This window comes from Rhinolophus sinicus, linkage group LG13 (genome assembly GCF_036562045.2).
Source record: "Rhinolophus sinicus isolate RSC01 linkage group LG13, ASM3656204v1, whole genome shotgun sequence".
Classification (NCBI taxonomy): domain Eukaryota; kingdom Metazoa; phylum Chordata; class Mammalia; order Chiroptera; family Rhinolophidae; genus Rhinolophus; species Rhinolophus sinicus.
Genome location: NC_133762.1, coordinates 13,407,072 through 13,432,636, shown reverse-complemented (window position 1 = coordinate 13,432,636; position 25,565 = coordinate 13,407,072). Strand labels below are relative to the sequence as shown.

General features: G+C 47.2%; 1 protein-coding gene and 1 long non-coding RNA gene across 5 annotated transcripts in view; one reads left to right on the top strand and one right to left on the bottom strand.

Moving 5' to 3' along the window:
• The window catches only part of LOC109453629 (uncharacterized), a 46,441-nt gene extending 39,586 nt beyond the window's left edge, over positions 1-6,855 (top strand). The window contains exon 4 of the long non-coding RNA XR_012491465.1: positions 5,173-6,855. This is a non-coding gene — a long non-coding RNA (uncharacterized LOC109453629). The remainder of the gene's footprint in view (positions 1-5,172) is intronic.
• PDE8A (phosphodiesterase 8A) overlaps positions 1-25,565 on the bottom strand; it is a 106,572-nt gene that overhangs the window by 23,331 nt on the left and 57,676 nt on the right. For 3 of the 4 annotated variants that reach the window (XM_019743465.2, XM_019743464.2, XM_019743463.2), the window contains exons 2-8: positions 21,832-21,888; positions 20,280-20,470; positions 13,228-13,284; positions 12,178-12,232; positions 9,278-9,366; positions 4,971-5,049; positions 3,403-3,540 (exon numbers count right to left, since the gene is read on the bottom strand). In XM_019743465.2, the coding sequence (XP_019599024.2) occupies positions 3,403-3,540; positions 4,971-5,049; positions 9,278-9,366; positions 12,178-12,232; positions 13,228-13,284; positions 20,280-20,470; positions 21,832-21,858 (636 nt within the window). In that variant the 5' untranslated portion in view covers positions 21,859-21,888. The remainder of the gene's footprint in view (positions 1-3,402; positions 3,541-4,970; positions 5,050-9,277; positions 9,367-12,177; positions 12,233-13,227; positions 13,285-20,279; positions 20,471-21,831; positions 21,889-25,565) is intronic. The other variant, XM_019743466.2, reaches the window with a different exon arrangement.

Below are 25,565 nucleotides of genomic sequence, written 5' to 3'. Positions count from 1 at the left end.
GTTACCTGTAAGTTTTCCAGTCGCCAATGGAAATAAAGAATATTTACTTGCCATATATCATATTTCTTATCAAAAATAAAAATACTGACCTATCATAAATATGTGGGTTTTAAGTTCTTGAGAATAACAAAGTGCTGCCTTCGAACACCGTTAGGAAGATTCCGTCTGGTGATGCACAAAAGCGCTAAGCAAAGTCCTGACACGTGGCGAAAGTTTGATAAATGGCCTGTTCCCGACGCGTGGTTTCGCACGGGCCTCTCTCCAAGCCGAGCTCCCCTGAGAACTGTACTACGGCCCGCGCCTCCCTCCTGCTCCAGGCGAGCCAGGCACCACGCTGGGCTTCTCTGACTATGGAGACGCTCCCTCCTCTGTGCCCATCGTCACCCGCCGTCCGATCCCCAGGGCCATTGCCTGCGCGTGGCAGACAGTGCAGGAGCACTTGGGGCTGCTGGTTACTGAGTGGAGGAGGTAGGCTGAGGTGAGGCCACAGCATCCCAGTGGCCTGGATAAGGGATTTAAGCTCCAGACTGAGGGTGTGACGTGGTCAAAACAATGTGTCGGGCAGACAGATCGCTCAGTGGTGTCGGGTGGACTCGCTGGAGGTGGAAGGTCACGGGACAGGGAGACCTGACTGCGTTCAGCTGCCACAACCCCAGGGTCAGGGCCAGGCCATGGCCAGTCAAAGGCAGGGGCCTAGGAGACACCAAGGCCTGGTGATGGATTGTGGGAGGCAGAGCCATCCCAAGAATGGAAGCCCAGGCACCTGGAGAAGGTGCACAAACAGAGACAGCAGACGCTGCAGCGGACGGTCTTCTGTGAATGGGGATGAGGCAACAGCTTTGTCAGGCAAGGGAAAGCTGATTTCCACAGGACGGCGGCACGTTGAAGCAGACCTTGGAAAAGAGGCTGGGGCTAAAACGGGAGGTGGGGACATCTATGCGGAGCAGGAAGATGCCTCAGTAACACAGGAGCCATCTGAGGAACACGGCTGGGGACAAAGAGCTCTGATGAACTGGGAGGACATACATACAAGAAGCGTCAGAGAAGAGGGGAGTTGCTGGGGAAGGAAAGCAGAAGAGTCACGGGGGCTCGGGAGGTAAAAGCTGTGAAAAGCTCAAGAGCTCTGCAGCCATGTGTCACTGTCACAGGCAGGTGTCGGAGGGGCCAACACTGATTCAGTGCTTTCTGAGGGAAAAATTCAAAATTTCTAAAAGAGCAATGTCATAAGGCCCAAGTACCTGAGAAGATGAGAGACGGTTCTAGAGCCCGACAGGGAAGTCTTGGGGCAGCAGGAAAGGGAGGAGGGTCAAGAAGCAGGCATGGAGGGGTGCGAGGAAGCACAAGTGGGGGCCGAAAACCAAGGCAGCAATAGTGTCGATTTTACCCCAAAGAGGAGCCATTGCCTGAGAACAGTGGGCAGAGGGGTTTGTGGAGAGGTGTTTGGAATGGTCTCTGCTTAAACATCAGAATTTCTCCTCTGCACCCAGAAATACCCAGCTCATTGGCAGCCCTGGAATCCGACAGCCAGAGCCCCCACCCCATCGTCTAACCGCTTCCTAAGCCTCTATCCCGGCTCCTGTCTGAACTCGCCCCACTGACCACGGTACCACCGTCGCCCAGGGTCCTTCTTCTCTGAGGGAGACTTTATTAGAAAGGCCATACCTTCCTGCACCTCAAAAAATGGACCAGCCAGGCGGCCTGTCCTGCTGCAGTGTCACCAGTGAACCCCAGGTTGCTGACAAAGGACAAATGGCTGCTCTCCCCCTTCCCCGAGAACTCTGACCACACGAATCAGCAGACTCCTGTTTGAAGAAAGTGCTATGGAGGCCAGAATGTGGGCACCGTTCACGTTCTCTGCTCACAATCAACACAGCTGGAGAGAACAGGTCTCCTGCTGCTCAAGTGTGGGCGCCGTCCACCCAGCACTGGGTGGATCCCAGGGCCCACGGCTGCTCCACTGTGTGTCCCCTCTGTCTCTGTGCCCCTCTGTCTCTGTGTGCCCTCCCCAGGGAGACGGAGATGGCTGCTCAACAGAAGTGTTGTCAAATCAAGGTGCATGAGGGCCATTGTCTCTGGCTCAAGCCAAGATGACCTCTCAACAAAACCGCCGGCTGACCCCGGGGCAGCATGGGTCCCAGACGCCAGGACTGGGAAGGCCATGGGAGAGCCACCTAAAGGTGCTGGGTCTCTCATGGTGACTGCCGTACCCCGCCTTCTGCGGACACCTCTCTCAGCCTAGGGAGGGAGGCTGAGAGCTGACGACACTTCTCTCTTTCCAGGGGACCCTCCACTCTCTCTAGTAAGAGAGCATCATCTCTGACAGAAAAGTGGAAAGTAAACTAGGGTTTGAGCAGGGCCCACCTCTGTCGTTTCCCTGACGGTGCATTGCTGGGCCCTCGCAGCTGGCCTGTTCCTTCCTTGTTCTCACTGCAGACCATCTCGTGTGAAAGGGACATGCGCCCACTCGCGGTGTTTTCAAGGGGCCCAAGCATGTGGGGATAAGCTTTGCACGGCCCTCCTGCCCCTCTGGCAGACGGCTCTTTTGTGCAAAGGGACAGCACTGGCTACAGGGGGACACGGCATTACTTCCACTGGGGCCTCCACAGTGGGCTGGAAAGCAGGCCCCCAACTTCTCAAATGTATTGAACAATTGGCTTAATAGTCCCTACCCAACGTTCAAAAACTGAATCGAGCCCAGTAGAGAAGACCAAGAGTGACTATGAAAAGCAGTAGCCTTTTCCTTCTCATCAGATTTTCAAACCTAGTAACAGGAAGTGCTGTCAGAAGCCACTGCTCAGAGAGAGAAATAACCTTTTAGACTAAGCCCACCATTCTTCTGTCTGCCCTTGAGCACTAGGACCACGTGGCTTCTCACATTACTGAGCAACGATTCCTCTTAGCTGTCTGTTTGGCCTCCTGGAGCATGAGTCCTCTAAGGTGGGACTTTCTGGCTTTTCTTTCTCTACCAGAATCCAACAGAGTGACTGGCGTACAGGAGGCTGAACGAATGAACGAGGCTCAAAGAACTGCTGGGCTCAGCCATGTTCTGAGCAAGTGTCACCTCACTGGCAATCCTTTCCCCAGAACCACGAGCCCACACCCACCATTTAGAAGGTCATTATTAGAAAGACCAACTTACTTAGCACAAAGATGACAACAATGACTTTATGTGTCAACTAAAGTTACTCTGCTTACTGGCTAATTATACTACGAACTTTCTGGGCCTCAGTTTCCTCATCTGCAAAATGGGAACAGCAAGACAAACACCACCGCACTGCTGCCGTGCTGGGCTGAGTGAGGCTGAGATTGCCTGGCATGTGTGTGCAGTGCTCAGTGACGCTAAGGCCCCTGCCTTCCCTCCTTGTTACGCGACAGTAAGAAAGGTGCCGCCCTCTTACTCACCTTGCCCATCCTGACGTACGAGTTTATAGTATCCAGCAAATCGGACTTTTTTTCATTTATAGGCACTTCTGCTAACTCCTTCCCTATTAATTCACCTGACTCATAGCCCATCGTTGTTTCAAATGCAGGATTTGCATACTGGGGGGAGACAAAAGAAAAAAACATCAAGTGAATTAAAAGAAATTTTGAAAAGAGGACACTCAAGGGTGTTCAACCTAAGCCACCAGCGTTCACCCCCAAAAGCTCGGAGCCTGGGGCTCACCACAGCAGTTCTGCAGCTGCCCTAGCACATGCCCTGAAGGACCCTCTGCCCAGTGCCACATGGCTGGCTTTCTGCTGGGTTCTGAGGCTCCTGGGGGACAGCACACACACTCCCCCACCCCAATGAAACACCAGCAGAGGAAAGAAGCCGCGTGGAGACAGAGCCGGGGCTGCCACAGAGGGCTGTGTGGATGACGATACAGTGGGAAAAGCACCAGATGGGGATCTGAAACACCCAGGCTCTCCTCCGCAAGTCCCGTAACCACTCCAAGTCTCAGTCTGAGCATCTGTTTAATGGGAAGGAGGCATTTATCTCGCCTCTCTCATGGGATGTAAATGAATAATGTGTCTGGGAAGCAGGCTATGAGCCAGGAAGTGTTTGCAAATGTGAGGCTTTACGGTCAAATTTCAAATAGGACTAGAAGACTAGAAGAAAATGTGTGGAAAAGTTGTGCATGTGTTAATAATAATAATAGTAATAAATAAATAAGGATGACAGAACACTACGTGATACTGTTTAATAGCCACTGCAGTAAGCACTTCACGCACAGTCACTCCTTCAGGTTGTTGTCAGATGAGAGCACAGTCACCTGCCCAAAGACACTCAGCCAGGAAGGGGCCAAGGCCTGTCTGACAACCAGCCTGTGCCCCCACCACTGGCCCCTGTGCCTCCCAGGGCACCAGATCCTGAATGGCGACATCACATGTCAGACACATGTCAGATTACAGTGAGGGGTGGGGGTGCTGGAAATCACAGCAGAGCTATTCTCAGGCAAGAGGAACATTTCAAAACTCAAGCCACGCTATCTTCTATCACTGACGGGAACCCACTTAGCTAATCATGGATAATTTGCTCGGTAATTACTAGGTTATTTTTGAAATGTTGAGTAGTTCCCTGCAAATTTCTATAGGTGTAAGCTATGCTTCAGAAACTGAGAAAGGTAAGAGCTCGCAGACCTTGCGGTCACAGCCTTCCCCTGCCGCAGTGGCCACCCCCACCCCTGCCCAGTAATAATCACGTTGGATGAAAGTCTCTCCTTAACAAAAATGTGAAAAATAATAAATGTAAATGTGGTATTTCTATAGAACATTTTCTAGTTCCTTAAGTAACTATCAGTACCTTTTCTTACCTATAGGGAACTATATTTTAAATTACGTATTTTATAAATTTTGTTCTGATAACCCTCTATGGAAAACCTGGTCTCTTGAACTTCAAAAAGAAAAAAAAATCATTATTGGAGGTGTTCAACCCTAAAAATGAGAATAAAACCATAAATACAGAAGGAAAAATATCCAAAATAACAAACCTGTATAATGTGGTCTTCACTTATAATTTCAATTGCTTCTTGACTTTTCTCTAATGCAGTGAATATTGAGTTACAAGCCCTTTATGGGTAGGAGAAGAAAAAAAAATAAAGGATTGATTAATGTAAATACTACAAAAGCTAATGCAGTCTCAAGGTAGTACATTAACTTATTTAAGTGTTTTTTTCTTATCTGATTATAAAGGTAACAAAACACTAATTCAAAAAAAGAAGGGAGGGAATATTAAAAAGCACAAGGAAGAAATAAACACCTCCTGCAACACCGCTACTGGGAAGGAAGACCATGCAGAATCTGCCGCCTTTCCTTCCAGTCTGAGGACCAGTGGACCAGCGTGGAGCGCACGCCAGGGATCAAATCACAGCCGGTCACTGGCTGGGAGACACCAGGCACGTGACGGCCTCCTGGAGCCTCCCTTCTCACCATCTGAAGGGTCCTCGTGAGGATTAAATGAGAAGATGCTGTCATAAGTCTACACAGAGTCTGGCAGAAAGGAGGCGATAATTTGTAGCTATTATTTTAAACTCTTCACAAAATTGGGATCGTCAGGATGACGAGCTTTGTCCCCTGCTTTCTTCACTCAGTATATCGAGAGCTTACTCCCACCATGTCCTTAGTGTTTAAAAACACTTTTTAACTGCACAGGTGACAGATTTATTGAAAAAGTTAGAAAATACAGATAAAAATAAACAAGATGCCACATCATACCACTAGGATAGTTACAACCAAAAACACAGTAACAGAGGTCGGTGTGGAACCCTCATACACTGCCAGTGGGAATGTGAAATGGTGCAGCCCCTTTGGAAAACAGTCTGGCAGGTCCTCAAATTGTGAAACATAGTTACCATACGACCCAGCAATTTTACTCCTATGTACCCAACAGAAATGAAAATGTATGTCCACAAAATTTACAGCTCAAAAGTAGTAACAACCCAAATGTCCAAATATCCAGTATATCCATTTAATGGAATATTATGCAGACACAAAAAGAGATTAAGTCCTGATACATATGGATGAACCTCGAAAACATTATGCTAAGAATCCAGTCACAAAAGACCAAATATTGTATGATTCTATTTATATGAAATGTCCAGAATAGGCATATATCTATATCTATATATACACACACACACATATATATATACACACACACATATACACACACACACACACGTTAGATTAGTGGTTTTCTAGGGCTGGGTGTAATGCGAATGTTCTAAAATTGTGGCAATGGTTGCTCACCTCCATGAATATCGTAAACACCACTGAACAGTACATTTGAAAGAGGTGAATTGTACAGTATGTGAAAACTATCTCAATCAATAAAGCTGTTTAAAAATAAATGAGGTCAAATCATCTGAAATCCCAACACCTAGACATATCGATTGGTGTTCTAGGCAATTTCTTAGGTAAGTATATATGTATTTATAAAGGGAGCATCACACTCTACAGTTGTATACTCTGTCTCACTGAACAATGTACATTAGTATCTTTCCATATCAACAATTACAGTTCTTTAGCATCACTTTTAGTAACTACGTAATATTCTGTTGTTAAAGTTGTACCATAATTTATTAAACAAATCCCCGATGACTGGATATTTAGGTTGTTTCCAGTTTGCCTATGACTCAGAAAATGAAAAAAAAAAGAAAGCAACTGCCTACTTGCCCATAAAGTAGAGAAAATATTAACAAAATTAACAATAATAATGTTTTTTACATTATTCCTGGTATTACTAAACTGTCTCGCTTAACAAGACAAAAGCAACTTGGCCAATGAAAATTAGCTCTTATTTCTTGGCATATAAAAATCAAGAGATGGTATGTTCATTATGCCTCAATAAAGCTGTTCTTTAAAAGAAAAAAAAAAAGGAAAAAGAAAGAAATGAGAAGTTCCCACCTCTGACTAGAACAAGTTTGGAAGAGATGGATCATTTATGTCTCCTGTGAAATGTTTGATCATGTCCTTTTTTATTTTTTCTACCAAGTGTTTCCATTTTTCAACAGATTCATCAAAGATCCTAACGTGTTTAGGATATTAACCTGTCTGTCCTATACGTTACAAATATATTTTTCAGTTTAGTTGTCTATATTTTTAATATTATCTAAATTTTTTAAAAACTGTCGATAAGCTTAACGTTTTTACATTGTCTAAGCTGACTCTCTTCCTTTATGGAATCTGGCTTTCATGCCATGCTGAGTTTAAAAATACTTCATCATTAAATTACATACGTTCACGTATATTTTTAGTACCTATGTGGCCCTACTTTTTAACATTAAGTCTTTCACTCACTGGAGTTTATTTGGGAGTTGCATGTGAGATTGGGCTATAAGTTAATTTTCTTTCCAAATAGTTGTTAATCGATTGTCACAATTCTATTCATTGAAAAGTCTGCCCTTTTCTGTTGATTTAAATTGACGTATTAATCATATACTAAGTTCTTAAACATACTCCTCTATTTCTAGACCTTAAATTCCAGTTTACTGATCTAGCTGTAACACACAGTTGCTTGTTATAGCTGTTTAGTGTGTTTTAATATCTGGCAGAACAGTTCTCTCTTTCTCCCAAATCTCTACCCCAGTTCCCCCCTTGCCTTCGTATTTTCCTAGCCCCCTTTGTAACGGGCACCCCCCTCTGGCTGTCAGCTGGTGCACAGAGAGCAAAGCAAGGCATGTTAATCGATGAGGACAGAGGGGTAAGCCGTGGGCAGCCCTGGGAGAGCCTCATAGGTCACATTTTAGAGTCTGGACTTTATCTCGGAGCCAGTGGGGAGGGTAGTTGCGGAATGAAACCCACGTGTAGTTATGTATTATCGTGGTGTGGAAAACGGACGAGGAGGAGTCAAGACTAGATGTGGGGAGAATGGTGGTTTCATAACCCAGGTAAGAGAAGAGCGTGGCCTAAATTAGAGGCAGCTGAGTGGGCATATGCCACAGATCTTAGGAAGAAAAACCAAAAGGACTTGGTGAGTGATCGGAGTTAGGGAGGAGTGAAGGAGACATGGGGGTTTCAATTGGGGACCTCAGGGTAGGTAACGCTTGGTTCACTAAACTCAGATATTCAGGAGGAAAAGGTCGGAGGTTACAGTTAGGAATGGAGGCAGGACAATGGTTGCAGTTTCGAAAACGTGGGTTACACCGAAAGCACTACCTTTGCTGTCTGCTGCTTGTGAGATCTTGGGTGTAAGTTAGTTAACCTCCCCCGGGGCTCAGTGTCTGCATCTTGGTTGGACAAAATCGGCTCTACCATCACCTCCTGCTCCACGATTCTACTCCACTCTGAGCAGTGGCAGCCTGATTCCCTGAGGGAGTGCGGCAGGCAGGCTGTTGGGGGCCTAGAGTGAAGAACGGAGCAGGCTCACCGCACGGCTCCTTGCTCCTCTGGAACCTTCCTGGCCTCAAGCCGTCTCTGCCACCTCCTGCTCCTTTCATGTCGTCTTGTGACGTGTACGCAGAGCTCTATGCTACTTCTCACTAATCTTTTTTTTTTATTATTATTTTTTTAATTACAGTTTATTGGGGTGACAATTGTTAGTAAAGTTACATCGATTTCAGGTGTAAAATTCTGTACTACATCATCTATAAATCCCATTGTGTGTTCACCACCCAGAGTCAGTTCTCCTTCCATCACCATATATTTGATCCCCTTTGCCCTCATCTACCACCATCACTAATCTTAGCACTCCAAGTTCTGACCCCTCGGTCTGCCTTGGGCTTATGCACACAGAATGATTTCATCCTGTCTGATCCCCGGGAAAGGAAATGTGGAGAACGGAGACCCCCAAGGAAGAAACTTAGGATGACAGGGTGACCCACTTCCTTTTTCTTTTATTGACCTCTTATAATTTTACTAATTTTTCTCCTTGTTCAACAAGGAACTAGGCTTCTGCTCATTCACTTAAAGCTGTTTATCAAGAGCCAATGATAAAATGCTTATTGTAGAGGGGAAAAAAGTCACCTACCAGAAATATGGTTCCCTCTACTGTTAACAGGGTGGGTGGGTGTGTATACTAAACGTATTTTTTCCTTAAAAAACAAAACAGATAACTCAGTATTTATACTTTGTATCCTGCTTTTTCACCTACCATTATTGTGGAGCCCCATCTTTAAATCTGAGTCTCCAGGTTCTACGAGCACTTGTTAGACGCCCAGACAGACTCTGGAAGTCCATGTGAGGAGAGGAGCCACTCCACCACCCCACGCCGTGTTAGCAGGCCTTACCCCCGAAAGGCAGCCATCCACGACCAAGTCCTCAGAGTGGTAGGGGTGCTTTCCAGAGGGCGCAGAATTACCTGAGTTTCAGCTGCGACCGCACCTCGCCATGCTCCAGCTGGAGCAGCTCGTTGTAACAGGCCATGAGGCTGGGGTTCTCCACATACCTCTGCGAATAGAAAGAGACTCTGGGGGTAAACGAATGTGCACCTTGGAATTATTGTCCATAAAAAGAATTCTTTTCAACAGGCTTGTCACTTTGGTAACTGAAATCTAGAAAATACTTTCTCTTTAACTATGCACAGGAAATGAAAGATGAAAATTTATGGGAACCAAAGTAGTGTGTTTTTACAAATGGGGCTTAAGAACGCTTTTCTTTCACTGCCTTGAGGATTTCTGGTTGTCTGCAGGTCACCAGCAGAGGCTAGAATACATAGAAAGAGGAAACTTACCCACTAAAGTCCTATTTATATTAACTTTCAGAGCATATACACTTATGCGGGGGCAGTATGTCATCTTTAAAGTTACACAATCTCACTGTAAGAAAAATAAGCCTGCACTGCTCTTTGCACCTACTTTTCGGACGTAGCCCCACGCAGGCAACATCTTCCTACACTAACCTCTCACGGCAGCTCAGCGCAGCCGACAGAAAACCGCCCTCCAGAGCAGAGGAGCAAGACGCTGTACGTTCAGCGCTATGTGCTCGTTATGTAGCTTGATACCCACCTTTGCAGTAAAAAAGTTTGGATATATATACATTCACACCCAGGGGGAACTCTGCGTGCATGGGAGGCCATTTGTTGAACTGCATAAATACACCTGTCCCCACCTGCAGCACAGGGGGAACCAGTTGAGTCCCTGCATAGCTGGGGACCCCGGTGCACCTCCAGTCCCCCAGCCCTGCCTGCGAACGGTGGCACCAGCAAGACACCGAGGGTTGGCTAAGATAGTCTAGAATTTAAATACTGAGCGATTATTAAAATTCCTCTTTTGGTGTGTCCCTTCCGTTGGAAGAGTATTATATATTCCAGTCTACATTTTCCTCTTTAGGTCTAACTTTGTCCTAGATAGATATGCATGTTCTGCGCCATGTTACAGAATTACACATGACACATGTGCATACCTGTGTGTGCACATATGTAGAGAGAGAAGGAAACACGTGCAAATGCAGGCCTTTCGCTCCCCACCTTTCCTCGCCACTTCATCCCCCCTCATCTTAAACTTCCTGTTCTAGTGCATGTGCTGTTGGTTCGCGCCCTTTCTCACTTAGTGTCCTCAGCCTGGGCTCTGAGGGAAACAGGTCTCTGAACTTGACGTGCACCCCCCAAAGGAGGCTCTGTGGCGCTGAAAGGTGCACAATAACCTGGCCGGGGGCGTGGTTCTCGGGTCCCAGTCCTTTTCTCACTGTCATCTGTGGACACTCCTACTGCTGTGTCACACAATGAGTGTGTGTGTGTGTGTGTGTGTGTGTGTGTGTGTGGCCCTTGCTCTTCATTCCTTCCTGCGTGTCAAACCTTCCACCTGCGTTAACCGTCTCTGCCTGAGGTACGTCCCTCAGAATGTCCGTGTGAGGCTCTGCTACTCACGAACTCTCTCAGTTTCCCGATTTCTGAACGATATTTAAGCTACAGATAATATTCCAGGTTGCAGCTATTTTATCCCATTGAAAATATTACTCCACTGTTTTCTATTCCATCTAATCGCTGATGAGAGGCTGTTAGCCTGGCATTCTTTTAAGGTCATCTTTCTTTGGCTGATTTTAAGATCTTCTCTTTGTGTTTTCTCTGTGATGGGTCCTCTTTCGTTGAATCTACTCTGGATTTGTTGGGATTTTGGCATCTGTGGCCTGGTCTTTCGTCAGTCCTGGGAAATGTTCTTCCTGTATCACCTCTGCCCACTCTCCCTCCTGCCCTTCTGTAACTCCTTACACACTCATTGAGCTGACACACTCTGGTCTCATTTCTTAGCTTCTCTGACTTCTTTTCTATTATTGTATCTCTGCTACATGCTGGGTAGTATGTCTTCTGACCTACTAAGTTTTAACATTTTCATTTAGTATGTGTTCATTTCTCAACATTCAGTTATCTTCTGCTTCAAATTTTCTGTGTCACTTTTTATAGCTTCCTGTTTTTGCAGATATTTCCAAGCTTGTTTTGTCTTTTATTTCTTTACATGTAACAGGCATAACTGCTTTAAATTCACATCAGATAATTCCAGTCTGAGGAGCAGGCGGGTCTGGCTCTGCATCTCCCCGAGTTCCCACTTGCCACTGCTTGTCTCCCGTGGACTGGCAGCTGGGACTCAGTGCTGCCTGCTGCCCGTCAACAAGTATTAATATTTGCAGAGATTCCCTGAGGCCAAAGATGGAGGGTTTTCCTCTGGAAGGAGCTGTATTGTTTCCTTCAGGTACCTGAGAGTACTACCATCCATAACCCTTTAAACTAGATTCATGGCTTGAGTATCCCGACTACTTCATTGACATAAATTTGAATTACAAATCTCCCCAAGGGTCGGAACATAGGTTCTCCCCGCCATGATTCCCAAGGCTCACTGGCAACCAGCTGACCAAAGCCTTCAGCCTTTTGGCTCAGGAGAAACCAACAGGCTGGAGCTGGGGGTGGAGAGAAGGGAGCTGTGTTTGCATTGCCCTAGTTCCAGAATCTTTGAGCTGATCTTAAGGCTGCATATATACAAGGAGGCATTATAACAACACATCCTATGGTATAACATTTCATGAGGGTGCATTAAAGGAGATTTTATTATGTTTAGGTGACTTTAGCAGGCATAGTTTTGAGAGACTAAGAAAGCGAGGCCTAGATTATTAGATGACCAGGTTAGACAGTTAAACCAAAATGCAACACAGCACAAGGACAGCAATATTTTTCTTCAAATTAATTCAAAACCTTTGCTGGCTCTGAACTGAGATAAAATACCTTCTCATGCTGAATTGCAGTTGCATAATGAAGAAGTGGGTACATACCCGAGTAAAGCCAGCAGCGATGAGGGCCATTACAGATGACTCTTCTCTGTCTGCCCTTCGAAAGGACATAGCAAATGGTTAGACCGTTTAATCAATTACATCTCACCCTTCATTCACTCATTGAGGTAATACCATGACTGTCTTGTAATAAGTACTTTTTGATGAATTAGAATAATATTCAAATCAAAAGTATAAAGTTAAAAATAATTTGTTTTAGTTTCATGTGTAGCTTTTTGGCAGCATATATTAGTACCTGAAGTACAGAGGTTACACCAGCAGCCAGAACACAGGAGTAATCGTATCATCTATTTGATATGGAAACATTTTAATTTAAACTAAAGCCTTTCCTATTTTCTTCTGCCAGTCTATTAAAACAAAAAGCCCCAGAGGGAGGGTGAAACGGGTGAAGGGGATCAGCAGGATGGTGACAGAAGGAAACTCGAGCTTGGCAGGAAGCACATGCAGCATATAGAGATGGCGAGTTACAATGTTCTACCCCGGAACTTGTGTGTTATAAACCGGTGTGACTTCAATAAAAAAATAAACTCCCTTCTCCCCGCTAAAGCCTAGGAACATAGTTTAAAGGACACAGAAACATTTCTCCTACCTGTAAAAATATATAAGCCAAATCACATTTATTTGACTACTGCCCCTCCCCTAGGGCAGGATAAATACCTGCACCCTTTCCTTCCTTCCAATAGAAGGAGAAATGGAAGATCTCCCCCATTTATGTATAATTAACTCGTCGGAGGTATTTGGAAGGGCCTAGAAAGGTAACCACGAAAACATTCATGCTTTCAGGAATGGGGTGCTCTAGTGGTTTGCCTGTTTCTGAAGTGAAAGGCAGCCCAACATCACAAACTCAAGCATGTGGGTAGGAAGTCCCGCCATGAAGTTAACTGGCGAAGCAAAAGACAATAAAGAAGAAAGAAGAAAAGGCCAAGCTACAAAGGGGGACGCGGTCACAGCCTGCAAGCTGTCGTTCAGCCTTTGTGAAGAGCGAGCTTTACACTGACAGCTGCATTACGTTTCAAAAAAAATGACGCTTACCTGCGTACAACGCCAATAATGACTGTGTTTTCTGAGGATTTTGATGATCGAATAGACCTATTAAAAAACAAATTTTAAAATAAATTAAACAACACTCTTAAGAAAATAAATACACTTATACAATTTGGGTAGAACAATGAAAGTTGGGGGAGAGGCAGAAGGGAGAGCAAAAGCTTCCTTCCCAGTCTGGACTCACCTTCTTGGCTGATCTTTCTCCCTTTGGGGGACAAGCTCCTAATCAGTGGACTGTGGGGACCCTACCAGTGATGAAGGGTGGCTAACAGCTGGCTGAGGTGATGTGCTTTCGACTTGTGCTGGTCTTTGCTAACCTAGTGCTTTCGGGCGGATGGTGTTCCCTCCCCGGGCTTCCACGAGAGGGGTCACTTGTCTCTTCCACTCAAAGGGAGTGCGAGTCCCTGTGTGTTCCCACGTGGACGGCCCCAGTACAGTGGGATGAAGAACCCAAGGGTCGGTATTCCGAGTAGTAGAAACAAACTGTAACAATAAAAATTCAAAACTAGGAAATGCAAGGTATTCTTATCAGTCCCAAAGAAGAGACTCAACGCCTGACAGAAGGGTTAAGAAAGGAGACACTGATATTCCCCACAGGAGGAGGAGGCTCCCACGGGAATGAAATCAGCTCTCTGGAGAAACAGCTCCCCCAGGGGAGCCCAGGGAATGGAAACCCAGCCAAGAGATCAGAGAGAGCGGAAATAAACATGACACGGAGGAGCAGCAGAGGAAAAGAAACTGCTGCACTGGAGGACGCAACAGCTTGGAACTCATTTAAGACTGGGGGAAGAAGGCAGGGCTTGGAGAAGAGCCAGGCCCCAGGAAGGGGAGGAGCTGGGCCCCTGGACTGAAGGAAGACCCCTCCCCTGGGAGGGTGACTCAGAAGGAGGGGACCATGCTCACTGCCCAGCCAAGTCAGAGGTGTGCTGGCCTGATGGACAATGTGGCCAGGGAGGGACAGAGAACAGTGGACACTTACTGCCTTACGTCAGTTCCGTTAGTTCAAGAAACAGAACCACTTCTGAATCCCAGAACACAGAAAATGATTTGACTGACTATTTCCCAATTCTCCCAAGGATGATATACAACATGGCCAAGAGAGACATTAGTTAATCACATACAACGGATGCCTCAGTTTGGGCAAACTTTTCCTATAGAAGGCCGGAAAGCTAGGAAATAGTTCAGGCTTTGCAGGGCGTCCAGACTCACAGGGGCGCGGTTCTCACTGTGGCATGAAAACAGCCATAGTCAGTCCACACCTAAGTGAAGGGGTGACACGGTTCCCCTGTGCCCACCCCGCCTTAGGGCACGGGGTTGAATTTTCTCATGGAACTTGGGTTGAGAAAAGCTTAGAGTCTAATGATGGACGCAGACTAGATCTGGGGTAGAAAAGTGCCTCAGGGACGAAAAAGCAGCTCTAGGGACCAGGCAATCTCTCATGGGTCATGCGGCTCACACATCTCTCTCTGTCTCTCTCTCTCTCTCACACACACACATTTCTGCTTTTCCCAGTGTCCACTCCGCTCCTCCAGCTGCCATCGGCCTCTCCTCTCCAGAGGAAGCCAACCTAAAGGGCACTGCATGTCTCCACTGGAAGCGTCCTCTCGACAGCTCACTGTAGAGCTGGCCAATCCCCAGCCCAACCAGCAGCTCCCTGCCTGGAGAACAGCCAAGCTCGCTGTCCCAGAGAAGGGGCCATGGGAAGGGACGTCTAAGCTTTGGCGGGGTGACTGGCACGGCAGACACTCACGCACACAGGGCCCGTTCACTTGCCAAGCCTGCTGGCTAATCTTCACTCACCCTCGCACCAACCTTAAACAGGGAATGAGAGCATGGACTCACAAATGGCATTTCCATGACTTCTTAGGACGCTGTACTTATTCTTGCGTTTGTACTTCTAGTATATTACAAAGATTTAGAGGGAGAAAGGGCAAATTTAAGTACGCAGCCAGCCATCTCAAACCAGCTCTCGTTTTAGAAGAAAACCAGAGATCTGAGCGGAGCGCTGCCAAGCCGACGACCATGCAGGTGAGCTCAGCAAGGCCACCTGGCGATGGCCAACTCAGGCTGCCCAGCGAGCGCGGGCCCTGGACTGAGGACAGAGTGGGAGGGGAGACCGTTTCCTGGAGACAGGCCCATGCTGCACAGGAGGTGTGCCGCTGTGTAAAAAGCAGGGCGTACTCTTGACTTTTTCTGGTCTGGAAGAAGGAAGCACTGGCAAGGAAACAGAAGTGTCAAGAACCTAGGCTGAAAAATAAGACCTTTGACCTTCGAATTTATGAAAACTTAAGAAGAAATGACTTGGCATCGTCATCAGAAAGGCAGATTTCAAGAAATCAGAAAAAGCATGGGGCTGAGTCTTCAGAATGAGGCTCTGAGAGGCTGCGCGAGCACACGGGGGAGCTCTCAAAACCACGTGACCTGGTACGTGGCCAGGAATGGAGTTGGTTCTGCACAACAGAAATCCCCAAAGAATGGGAGTTGCACCAGACTTGTCTGTCTCACGGAAGATGTACAGAGATAGGCAGCCCAAGGCGGCCACGGCTCTCTCCGTCTTCTGTTTCTCTATTACTGTCTGCGTGGGGTGGCTTCCTCACGGTCCAAGAGACATGCTAAGCTCCAGCCACAGTCTCCACATTCCAGGCAGCAGGAAGAACAGCACGCACCCTCCCTTCAAGGATACTTTCCAGGGGATGCACATGACACTTGCGTTGGCCAGCTGAGAAAAGCCAGGGGAAGCAGGGTAATTTCTAGGGGGCCATATGCCCAGCTGAACGCTATTAGGGAAAGAGTAGAAGTGGGTATGGGGACAACTACCAGTCTCAAGACGCCTACACTAGGCAACTACAAATAATTCTGATGATGGTCTGACAAAACTGGAAAGAAAGGCCACAGAGCCCTTTAATGAGTTGAGTTTCACAAGAGCACAAAGCCATGGCTTGTACTTTGCCACTGTTCTCTCCGCCATGTGCAATAGTTTTAGACGGCGAAGAGTGTGACTCACAGCAGTGAAAAGGTCCTGCACCCCAACATGACAGCAGCCGGCACGCGGAGCTCCCGCCTGCGTCCGCGCTCCACACGCACTGGCTCTGTGATGCATGGCGGGCCTCACGCAGCGCTGGATCTCCTCCACCCACCTCCCTTTATGGAATCTTCCCTTCCTTACAGAGCCCCGCTCCTGTCGCACAAAGGACAACGTCTTCCTTTCTTCGGAGTGCCTTAGCTATCCTTCCCCCTCTCTAACCTGGCGGCTTGCTGCCGTCCCTTCTGTATCCTGTTCACTTGTCCTTGACCAGGGAGCAGAGTCTGCAGCCGAGGGGTTGGAGGAGTCTCCCCCACACCCCTCTGCTAGACCCCTGGCAGGAGTGACCTCACCCTCGTAGGTCTGGCCTGCAGATCAGGTCAGCGGGTGCAAGTTTGTGCTCAGAGAGCACGGCCAGCAGGCGGGCAGGGGTCTGCCACACAGAGCGGGCGCCTGGCCTGTGCTCCCCTTCTCTAAGCAAACCTGAGAACTGACGGAGTCTGTGGCTTTGAAACTGCCATCTGTAAAGGACTGTTTGCAGGCTCCCTGTGCCTCTGCCTTCTTACAACATGGTAGGAGAACCATGTCTCTGAGCATCTGCACCTGCTCCCGTCTCAGGCTTCCAACTGGAAGCAAGAAGGAAGGATGAAGGGGCAGCAGGGCTGGGGGTGGCCTCTGGGCAGCTCACGGCAGCGCTGGTGCTCGTGAGGCTGAGCGTCTCCTTCTCGGTCAGCACAAGTCCAGCGCCCGGGGCTAAGCAGGACACAGCGGGAGGGAGGGAAGCAAAGCCTCTTCCCATTTCCTTCCCTTAGGGCCTCTGGTATTTGAGCTTCGGGGACTGAAGTACACAGAGGACATTCCAGGACAGGCTTCTTGATTACTCCCCATGGTCCAAGAGATATGGCAGGGACCCGTGTCCCCCCGTTCTCCCAGCTTCTAACATATGAGTACCTATCATCTTAGCTTTGGTTTTTAATGACTGTGGTCAGTTTTTGTCTCTTTTGTTACCTTCAGAGTGTTTGACAGGAAGCTGGGAGGAGGCCCTGATACCAAGCCCGGGACAGCATCTCCCTGGTGAACCTGCCTCAGCCCCTCTGCCTACCCCCTTCTCCAGCCGGTAGCCAAGCGACCTTCCATTCTGCTCTTGCCGCTCCTCTGCACAGAACACATCAGCGTCTCAAGTGCCCACGGGGTCAAGTCCAAAGCGTCTGGCTCAGCCCACGGGCCTCATGACCAGGCTCGTGCCTCCTGCCAGCCTCACTGAGCCTCCGCGTCCCATCCCTGCCTGGCCCAGCAGCCCGCTAACGCGGAGCAGAGGCCCGGACACATGCTGTGCCCTGGACCCAGAAAGTTTTCTCTGCCTTTTTTGCTCAGCCTTCAGGACTCAACCCCAAAGCTCTCGCGGACATGCAGGAGCCAGGACCCACGTCACCCGCTTGCCCTGCCAGCTAGAACCTTCCTCCTCAGAGGCAGAGCCACGTCTATCCCCTTATGTGGCTCTAACACCAAACACAGTGCAAGGTTGGTTCCTCAACTGGTAGGACCTGGAAATACCGCAGCCACAGCACGTCCGGCCTCGGCGAGGCACCTGATAAGGAGTGTAAGGAGTTCCAAACGTGAATGCTGATCATTGAGCCAAGTCAGCAAGTGATGAAAAAGCCTTCACAGGTGGTACTGGTTAGGTACCCCTAAAGGAGGAGGAAGGGGAGGCCAGGGCTCTGCCAGGCTAAGGTCATGTGAGCTGTGGAAGTCGGCGGAGAGAGAGCGCAAGCAGGCTCTCACGGAGGACAGCTGGAAAAGCTCCCTAAAGGAGGAGTCCAGAGTGGGCAGGCACCTTAAAGGGACGACCTGGAGGGAGCTAAAGCAGGGAGAGGCCAGAATCAAGATGACACCGACGTAGGAAAATAAACCAGGGCCTGCTCTTGTCTCTAGAAAACGCACTACCAATGGCAAAAGCCCCATGCGCCCCAATCCTCGACCAGCAGGACAGAGACGATGGGGTAGAACACAGCTGGGGAGAAGACCTGCGATTCTTGGCCAGGCCTGTGACACGGCCATCGGCACAGGAATGTGACCGGGGGCACCCGCAGAGGTCTGCTCTCTGGCAGCACAGGGGAGGTGACCTCTGCTTGCTCTGGTCCATCCACGCCGAGTGGACTCTCACGAGAGCTCTGACAGGAAGCACACTGGTGAGGCTGGAATAGGGAGCCCCGCTCTGCGGTGGTCTCAGCGCAGTGAGGAGGCGCCATTCAGGGAGACAATTCCCAGCCTGAAACGTTGGCAAGATGGGGAAGAGATTAGCCCTGGCCAGTGCCGTGGGCCTAATCTGGCCAGAGGCGCGCTCACCTGAAGGAAGGAGACCTTCTGGAGTCCAGCTTTCCCCTGGGAAATGCTGAGCCCCAGCAGAGGCTGGACGGAAGGTGGTGGGGACTTTGTAGAGGAAGCACCATGCGCAAAGGACCGTCTACGCTGCTCCAAACCACATGGTAAGCAACCCAGTTCACATTCCTTATTGTAAATTTGCATAAAATTTTATTCACTTCAATAAAAATTTCCTGAATGAACTAACCCTTTTTGTTTAGAATATTTCCACAGTGTGTAACAATAGTAGTTTCCTCCCTTAAAAGGTAGAGCATCATTTTGCGTTACATATATTTTACCACAATAAAAAAGTGGATCCTAACAACCACACCTTAACCTTTCTTTTGACAATACAGGACGACCCAGCAGAGTCAAGTACGAATTTCCGTCGTCCAGCACATACCTGCAGCTACGTTTGGGCCTGGACAAGGTGGGGAAAGAGGCCACGTTTTCCTTGGCATCTCATTCCCATTTCTGTTGGGCCCTTTACCGCCTCCCCCCTCCCCGGTACTTCTCCTGTCTTGCTGTACCCACCAAGACTACCAAGCACCACGGACCTCAGATAGTTTCTTCCGTTCCTCTGAGTGACATCCATCCAATGTCAGGAACAGAAGACTCTTAGAAACCAAATGTTCCATGTTTACAGCTGAGAAAATACATCCCAGAGACGTCAGAGTCGCCCAAGGGCAAGCAGCTGGGCAGGGCGAGAGCCGAGCGCAGGGTCCGGGCCACCCTCCACGATCCCTCACGGATGTGCCAAGTGACGGGCCAGGTAACACGTCAAACAAATCTGGGCTACAGTGACAGTGGCTTACTGCAATCAGCCAGACGGAAACCGGAGAAGAACTCAGACAGCAGGGCAGGTGCCAGGTGAAAGCCAGAGGGGAAGCTCTACTGGAAATGGATCAGGCTGGGTGAGCAACCTCATCTGACTACCCGCAAGGTGGGTCCTAACCACAAAGGTGACCTGTGCATGGAAATCACTATGTCTCTGCAAACAGTCTTTCAATTGCATGCCTTTCTCTTGTGATCTCCATTTTTTAACCCTTGTTATGTTTGCTTTAAATCTTTTCTATTTCCTAAAGGCAAGATTGTAAATGTTCTTAAAATTAATGTTATAAAATTTTATATTATATTAAAATGGTGATTCATCTTCCCCCAAATAAAATTTTCTATTAGGTAAAAATAGAAAATTTCACTTTCCTTTGCATCCATTAGCGGCACATAACTCTTTAAAAAGTTCTTTTCTTAGATTTATATCTGCTACCAAGAATTCTCTCATGCTATCGATATTCTGCAAGAATTCTAAACAAAGCACATTCACCTAACATTAGAAGACGCTTTTCAAACATCTGGAAAATTGTAATAACTTGTTGCAGTAATATGCCGGTGACAGTTAAGGTTAATTACATATTGGGGTTCATCTTAATTCTTAATGGTTCTCATTCGTATTTTCTTACCATTTTAAGCAAAGCAAAGCAAAGCAAAAGAGATAAAGCTCAGAGATAGAAATAATGAAGTTCTAATGCAATGTCTTGTTCTTTTTACACGCGTGGAAGGCCACTTAAAAGACGCTGAGTTTAACTTAACGTATCTCTGGGTTGCATTATTGTCACAAATGCCGGTGGGACCCTGTAGGTCCGAGTGTCAGGCTTACCTGCACAGCGCGTCTGCATCCAGCTGCCGGGGATTTCTGTGGTCTATTATGATGATGTCATGCTGTTTGGCCAGGAAACAGGCAAGGACAGCCTGAGGCTCCTTAGTGACTGTACATTTAAACCCTGCTTTTTCACACGCCCTACAGAATCCGCGACACTGGTTATCTTCTTTGGTAAACACTAAAAGTACCTGGATCAAAAAAGCGTAAACACTTTTTTTTTTTTTTTTAAAGGTGTTAGAATTTCATTTCTTAAGCCACAGAAAACTCCTAAGTGTTTTAAGGCAGGTACACAAATAATCTGTGAACATAACCTGTTGCTACAAATCCTTCTTCTCAGGGACATTTCCCCTCAGCTCCCGGACGATGGTGCTATGCTAGCTGCTCTTAGGCTACAAGTCCAAGTACATGGGTCACATACTTCTGCTCAGAACCCACTGGCAGAACTCAACAAACGCCTGATCAAGCACTTTATCTTGAAACTACATTAATTAAACCACACAAATATTTATTTTAATTAAAAGTTAACTAGGTAAGTCCTTGATGGCAAATGCTAATATTTCGGTCAAACTCCTAGAATACATAATACTTTAAATAACGTATTTAAACGTTTTGACTCAAGATTTTCTGTAATTCCTCCAAGTTAAAAAAATTGACTTTGATGATAAGAGAGGAGATTTAAAGTTGACCCAAATGTTACACTTCCAACCCTGCCAGTTAAGTGACACAGGTGCAAGGGGCCTCTGCCCAGGGTGGCAGCTGGCTGTGCCCAGGCCTGGCCAGCTCAGGCAAGGCCTGGGTCTGCTGCTTCTCCCCGTCCAGCCGGGCCCCAGCCAGACCTGGTACAAGAGCCAACTGCTCCATTCCCTTAGACGCAGACTGACTCATAGGGGCAACGGTGGAAAGGGAGGGGTGGGGCAGCCAGTGAGACAGAGGCTGCAGAGCCGACAGAAACCCTGTTCCCCAGTGCTTGGTTCCCCTAAGTTTACCCACACGCACAAATCCCACAAATGCAGAGAACGAAGAGAGCACATCTCTGCGTCTGTGTGCAGGAAACATCAAATAAGTTCGGAGCTAAGTTTCAATTGGTTATTTTCTCTAATATTTTGGATTAAACAATTTATAGGTATTTCTTCCCTGATAGAGCTGATTCAGAAACACAGGGGAAAACATGCTTTTACTTCTTTTATATTGGAAAACTTCAAACCTACAGAAAAGCTGTGAATGACAACGAACGCTAGGAGACCCTTCTTCCAGTTTCATCAGTTGTTAAAATTTTGCCACCTTTGCTCACTTTCCTGTCGCCCTACACACACACACACACACACTACACTTTCTCTATTGCTGAACCTCTTCAAGTAGGTTGCAGATGTTTCTGCAACTCTAAATGCCTCAGTGTGCCTTTCTAAGAAAAGTGCATTCTTTTCCGTAACGACAGTACCGCTCCTGTTTTCTGAAATACGAGACTACTTTCCATGTGTAACTTTAGGCCCTCGCCCTGCCCTCTGTAAAGAAAATCAACATGTGAAAATCACAGCATGGTTATTATTACCTGGAGTTGATCTGTTTGGAATTTCATGGGGCCAAACTGCACATCTGCTACTGCTACCTACAAGAAAGAGATTTGCTTAAGCATTTTTTTTTAAAGTAAGCTTGCTTAAAATTTTCTCTCCAAGCATAGCCACAGAAGTGCAATTTCGACTCTAGAGAAAAATTACATAAAGTAAATGGCTATTAGAGGAATCCCAGGAAAGGTGGAGAGCAGGGAGGGAAATAAAACGAGTGGGGTCCCGGCTTCACTTTTCCTAGCGGTGTGTGACTTTCAGTGAATTTCTCAACCTCCTTCAGCCTCAATTTCTCATTTGTCCTAAAGATCCAATGAGACTACAATATAAAGAGCCCACAAAGATTAGACACTGAATGAACACGGGTTCCTCCCATGCCTAGTCTTTCTTCCCCTCATGAACAATGAAACCTTACATCTAAAATGGCACAGAAATAACGAAATCCAGCAGTCGGAGCCATGGGACCTCAGCCAAAGAAACCTCTTTGAGAAATAGTTGGCACTTTCGTACACTGGGCACCATGCTGAGCGCTGAACGCACGTTGTTACCTCGATCAATCTTCACAGCAACGTGGTCAGGGTTCTCAGTTGGAAAACTGAGGTTCCGAGGACTTTGTTTCAGGCCACACAGCCAGCCAGTGGCAGCTGGGATCCCACTGACCAGTCTGTTTAGTTCTATAACCTGGGCTGCAAACCCAGGGCCGCTGGAAGGTTTGGGCGGTCTGTGTGCTGCACAAAGGAGCCCAAGGGAGGGAGACTGTGGGGCTGAAATCCAGCACCCAGGGATGAACCCTGGCACTGAGTCACTACCCAGAGGAAGAGACACGGTCTGCAGTTTCCCTGGAAACACTGTATGTGCTGAAGGCATCGCTCCCTCCGCTGGGCCTCTGTGATGGGGTGACTCCATCCCTAGAACACAGCAGTGGAAGAAGTGGACCTGTGAGCCTCCCCACGAGACGCTGCTCAGCGGCTGCCCGCTTCCAGCCTCCCCCTCAGGAGGGACCCAGCCCACTGTAAACACAGGAACGAAACTTGCTCAGGGATGGGGGAAGGCTGCGTATATTTTTAAGTTGATGTCTACTAACCATGGGACACTGGCTCAATTTCTGATTCACTCAGTGGCAGTTTCGTCTCTCCGGAGGCCTAAGAGGAAAGCGGGTCACCTCTATTCCAGACCTTAGACGGAAGAGGGGGCCCCTGCGGCAGGGCGGGAGGGCGGGGAGAACAGACTCCCACGGCACCCTCCAGCCAGAGCTGTGTAGCTGCAGGCTGGCCTCATGGTGAGAGGAATGGCTGGATCCCAAGGCCAGAACCTCTGAGGGAAGACGATTCAAGAGAGTCGTATAAGGGAGGGCAGGTTTATCTAATCACATTCCCACAGCACAGAGGTCAGCAAGAGGCACCGAGAGGACCGCTCTGAACTACGAGTTTTCTGTTGGTTTTTGTGAACCAAGGTTCAAGCAATGAATGAAGGAAAGAACAAGGGCTGGTATAGGACTACTGCTTTGGAGAACGCAATGGCACTCCCAGGAGAAAGACAGAGAAGGAAGAAAACGACAGGAAAAAGAAAGAGAAGGGAACAGGATACTGCTAAATGTTTCTCAGAGACAAAATTCGTCGTCTTCCATCTTTTTGTCATGACAAGAATTAAGTCAGTAAGGTTTCAAGTCACTACGTTTCAGAAAGTCAGCAGTACAAAATTAAGGAAACCAGGAAAAGAAACAGAAAGGTGAAGGCAATAAATCATAAAATTTGTAAACGGTAATGACTAGCATTATTTTAAAAAATACATGTGTGTGTATAGTGTTGGTTACAAGCTGAGGGACAAAAGCACAGCTGGCTCAGGGCCAAAGCCTCATCCCTTCTGGGAAAACAACTCTGCACACACGGTCTGCACCGAAAATGGTGAAATAACTTAACTTGTACAGACCAACGACGGCAGAACAAACTTACAAAAGGAACTCACCATTGCACTACTTTTAAGAAACAAAAGAAGCCATAGATTAATTTTTTAAGGATTATGAATTTCACCTCGCTATAATTTTAGCAATATCATTTTAAAACATCCCTGTCTCGGCACTTCTGTTTTACCACTGGACACTCACTTTATTTACTTAGCAAGACTGCATTTTAACCCTACATCCTGTCTCTGGGGTACATCCGGCTCTCAGGACCTCTATCCAGCCGTGTCCCAGCAGAGCCGGACAACTCCTTACCACGGCCCCCCCAAAATAACCGCCACCAGGAAACCTGATGACATTACTCAGTGAGCGGACGTCAGCACTGGGCCCGAAAGAGTAAACAACTCCACAGCGGCTCTGGGTTGGGGATAGAACCACTGGGACGCTCGTGTTTGTCCTTTCTCTGTGTATGAAAATCAGAGACTGACCTAAGGCTTCAGGTCACCGTCCTCTCAATGTCTATTTTTCACATGAAAATTTAGCGGAAAATAGTCATTTTCCAATCAGTTTTGGTAACACAGCTTTGATTTCATCTGTCAGCTTCAAAAGCAGCTGATATTTTTAATACAGAAAGAACAGTGTACTCACCGAATGACATGGGTAATTAACACGAGTTGAATTGAAGCTCTTGAATTTTTAAATGATGTATTTATTAAGATTTATTGTTTTAAAAAGATTGTAAGTTCGGCTATCAGATAAGGATGACGTCTAGTTGTGCTTTAATATTTTAAAGTAATTTGGTTTGTAAATGTGGCTGACAGAAACATGAAATAAATTATTAGAAGCTTTGATGAACCACGTATCGGATTTCTTTTGTTTGCCTAGCGGACCGAACACCATTTAGATGGGACTCTAGAGGCAGAGTGACTAGGTTTTGAATCTTGATCACGGCTGGGAGCAGGAGAGGGATGAGACGTAATTCTAGCCTGTGTACAATTCCTACTCCCCGACCCTCCCTCTCCTGCCTGCTGTTTTTTCATCCGAAGCTCCTGGTCACCACTCACCACAATGCATCTTTGTTATTTATCTTTGTTGTCTGTCTCTCCCACTAGAATGTAAGTTCTGTGAAAACGGGGATTTACCTGCTTTATTCATTACTCTACTTCCAGTACCCAAAACAGTGCCTGGCATGTGGCAGGCATTCAAAAACTTATCTTTGAATGAATGTTTACTCGACGGCTAATCTTTTTGAATCCACCATTTATCTAGAAATCATACTCATACCAGATTATACATGTATGTGTGTATCTAATACAGCACTTCCAGTTTTCATAAAGGAAGGAAGGAATCTTATGAAAAGCCTAAGCACGAGGAACCACAAAAGAATCATGTGATCTCTCTCCTTTCTCTACAACCCCTTTATTAGAGACACAAAGTTATGCTGGGATCGATTTCCATTAATTGTGTACAAACCTATATAGTAAAGAATTATAGTGAAGACGTAAATCAGATTTTGTCCTGAGCTGTGCTCTCTCCCAGGTGGTCTCCACACAACCAACGGCCATCATCTCTCTCTCTCTGGGCAGAGTGGTCACTTATCAAAAGGACAGAGCCCGAAGATGAGTCAGTTGTTAGGTGGGAAGAGAAACTTAACGCAGACACGTGTGGCCCACTCACAACGAGGTTATCAGCCAAGCACAGAGCGACGTACCAGGAGTGAGAAGAACCCATGCCTAAGCCTGGCCCCGAGCAGGCGGGGAGAACAGAAACAACACATGGTGCACTTTTAATAGAGAAAGTGCCTACTATGTGCTAAATACT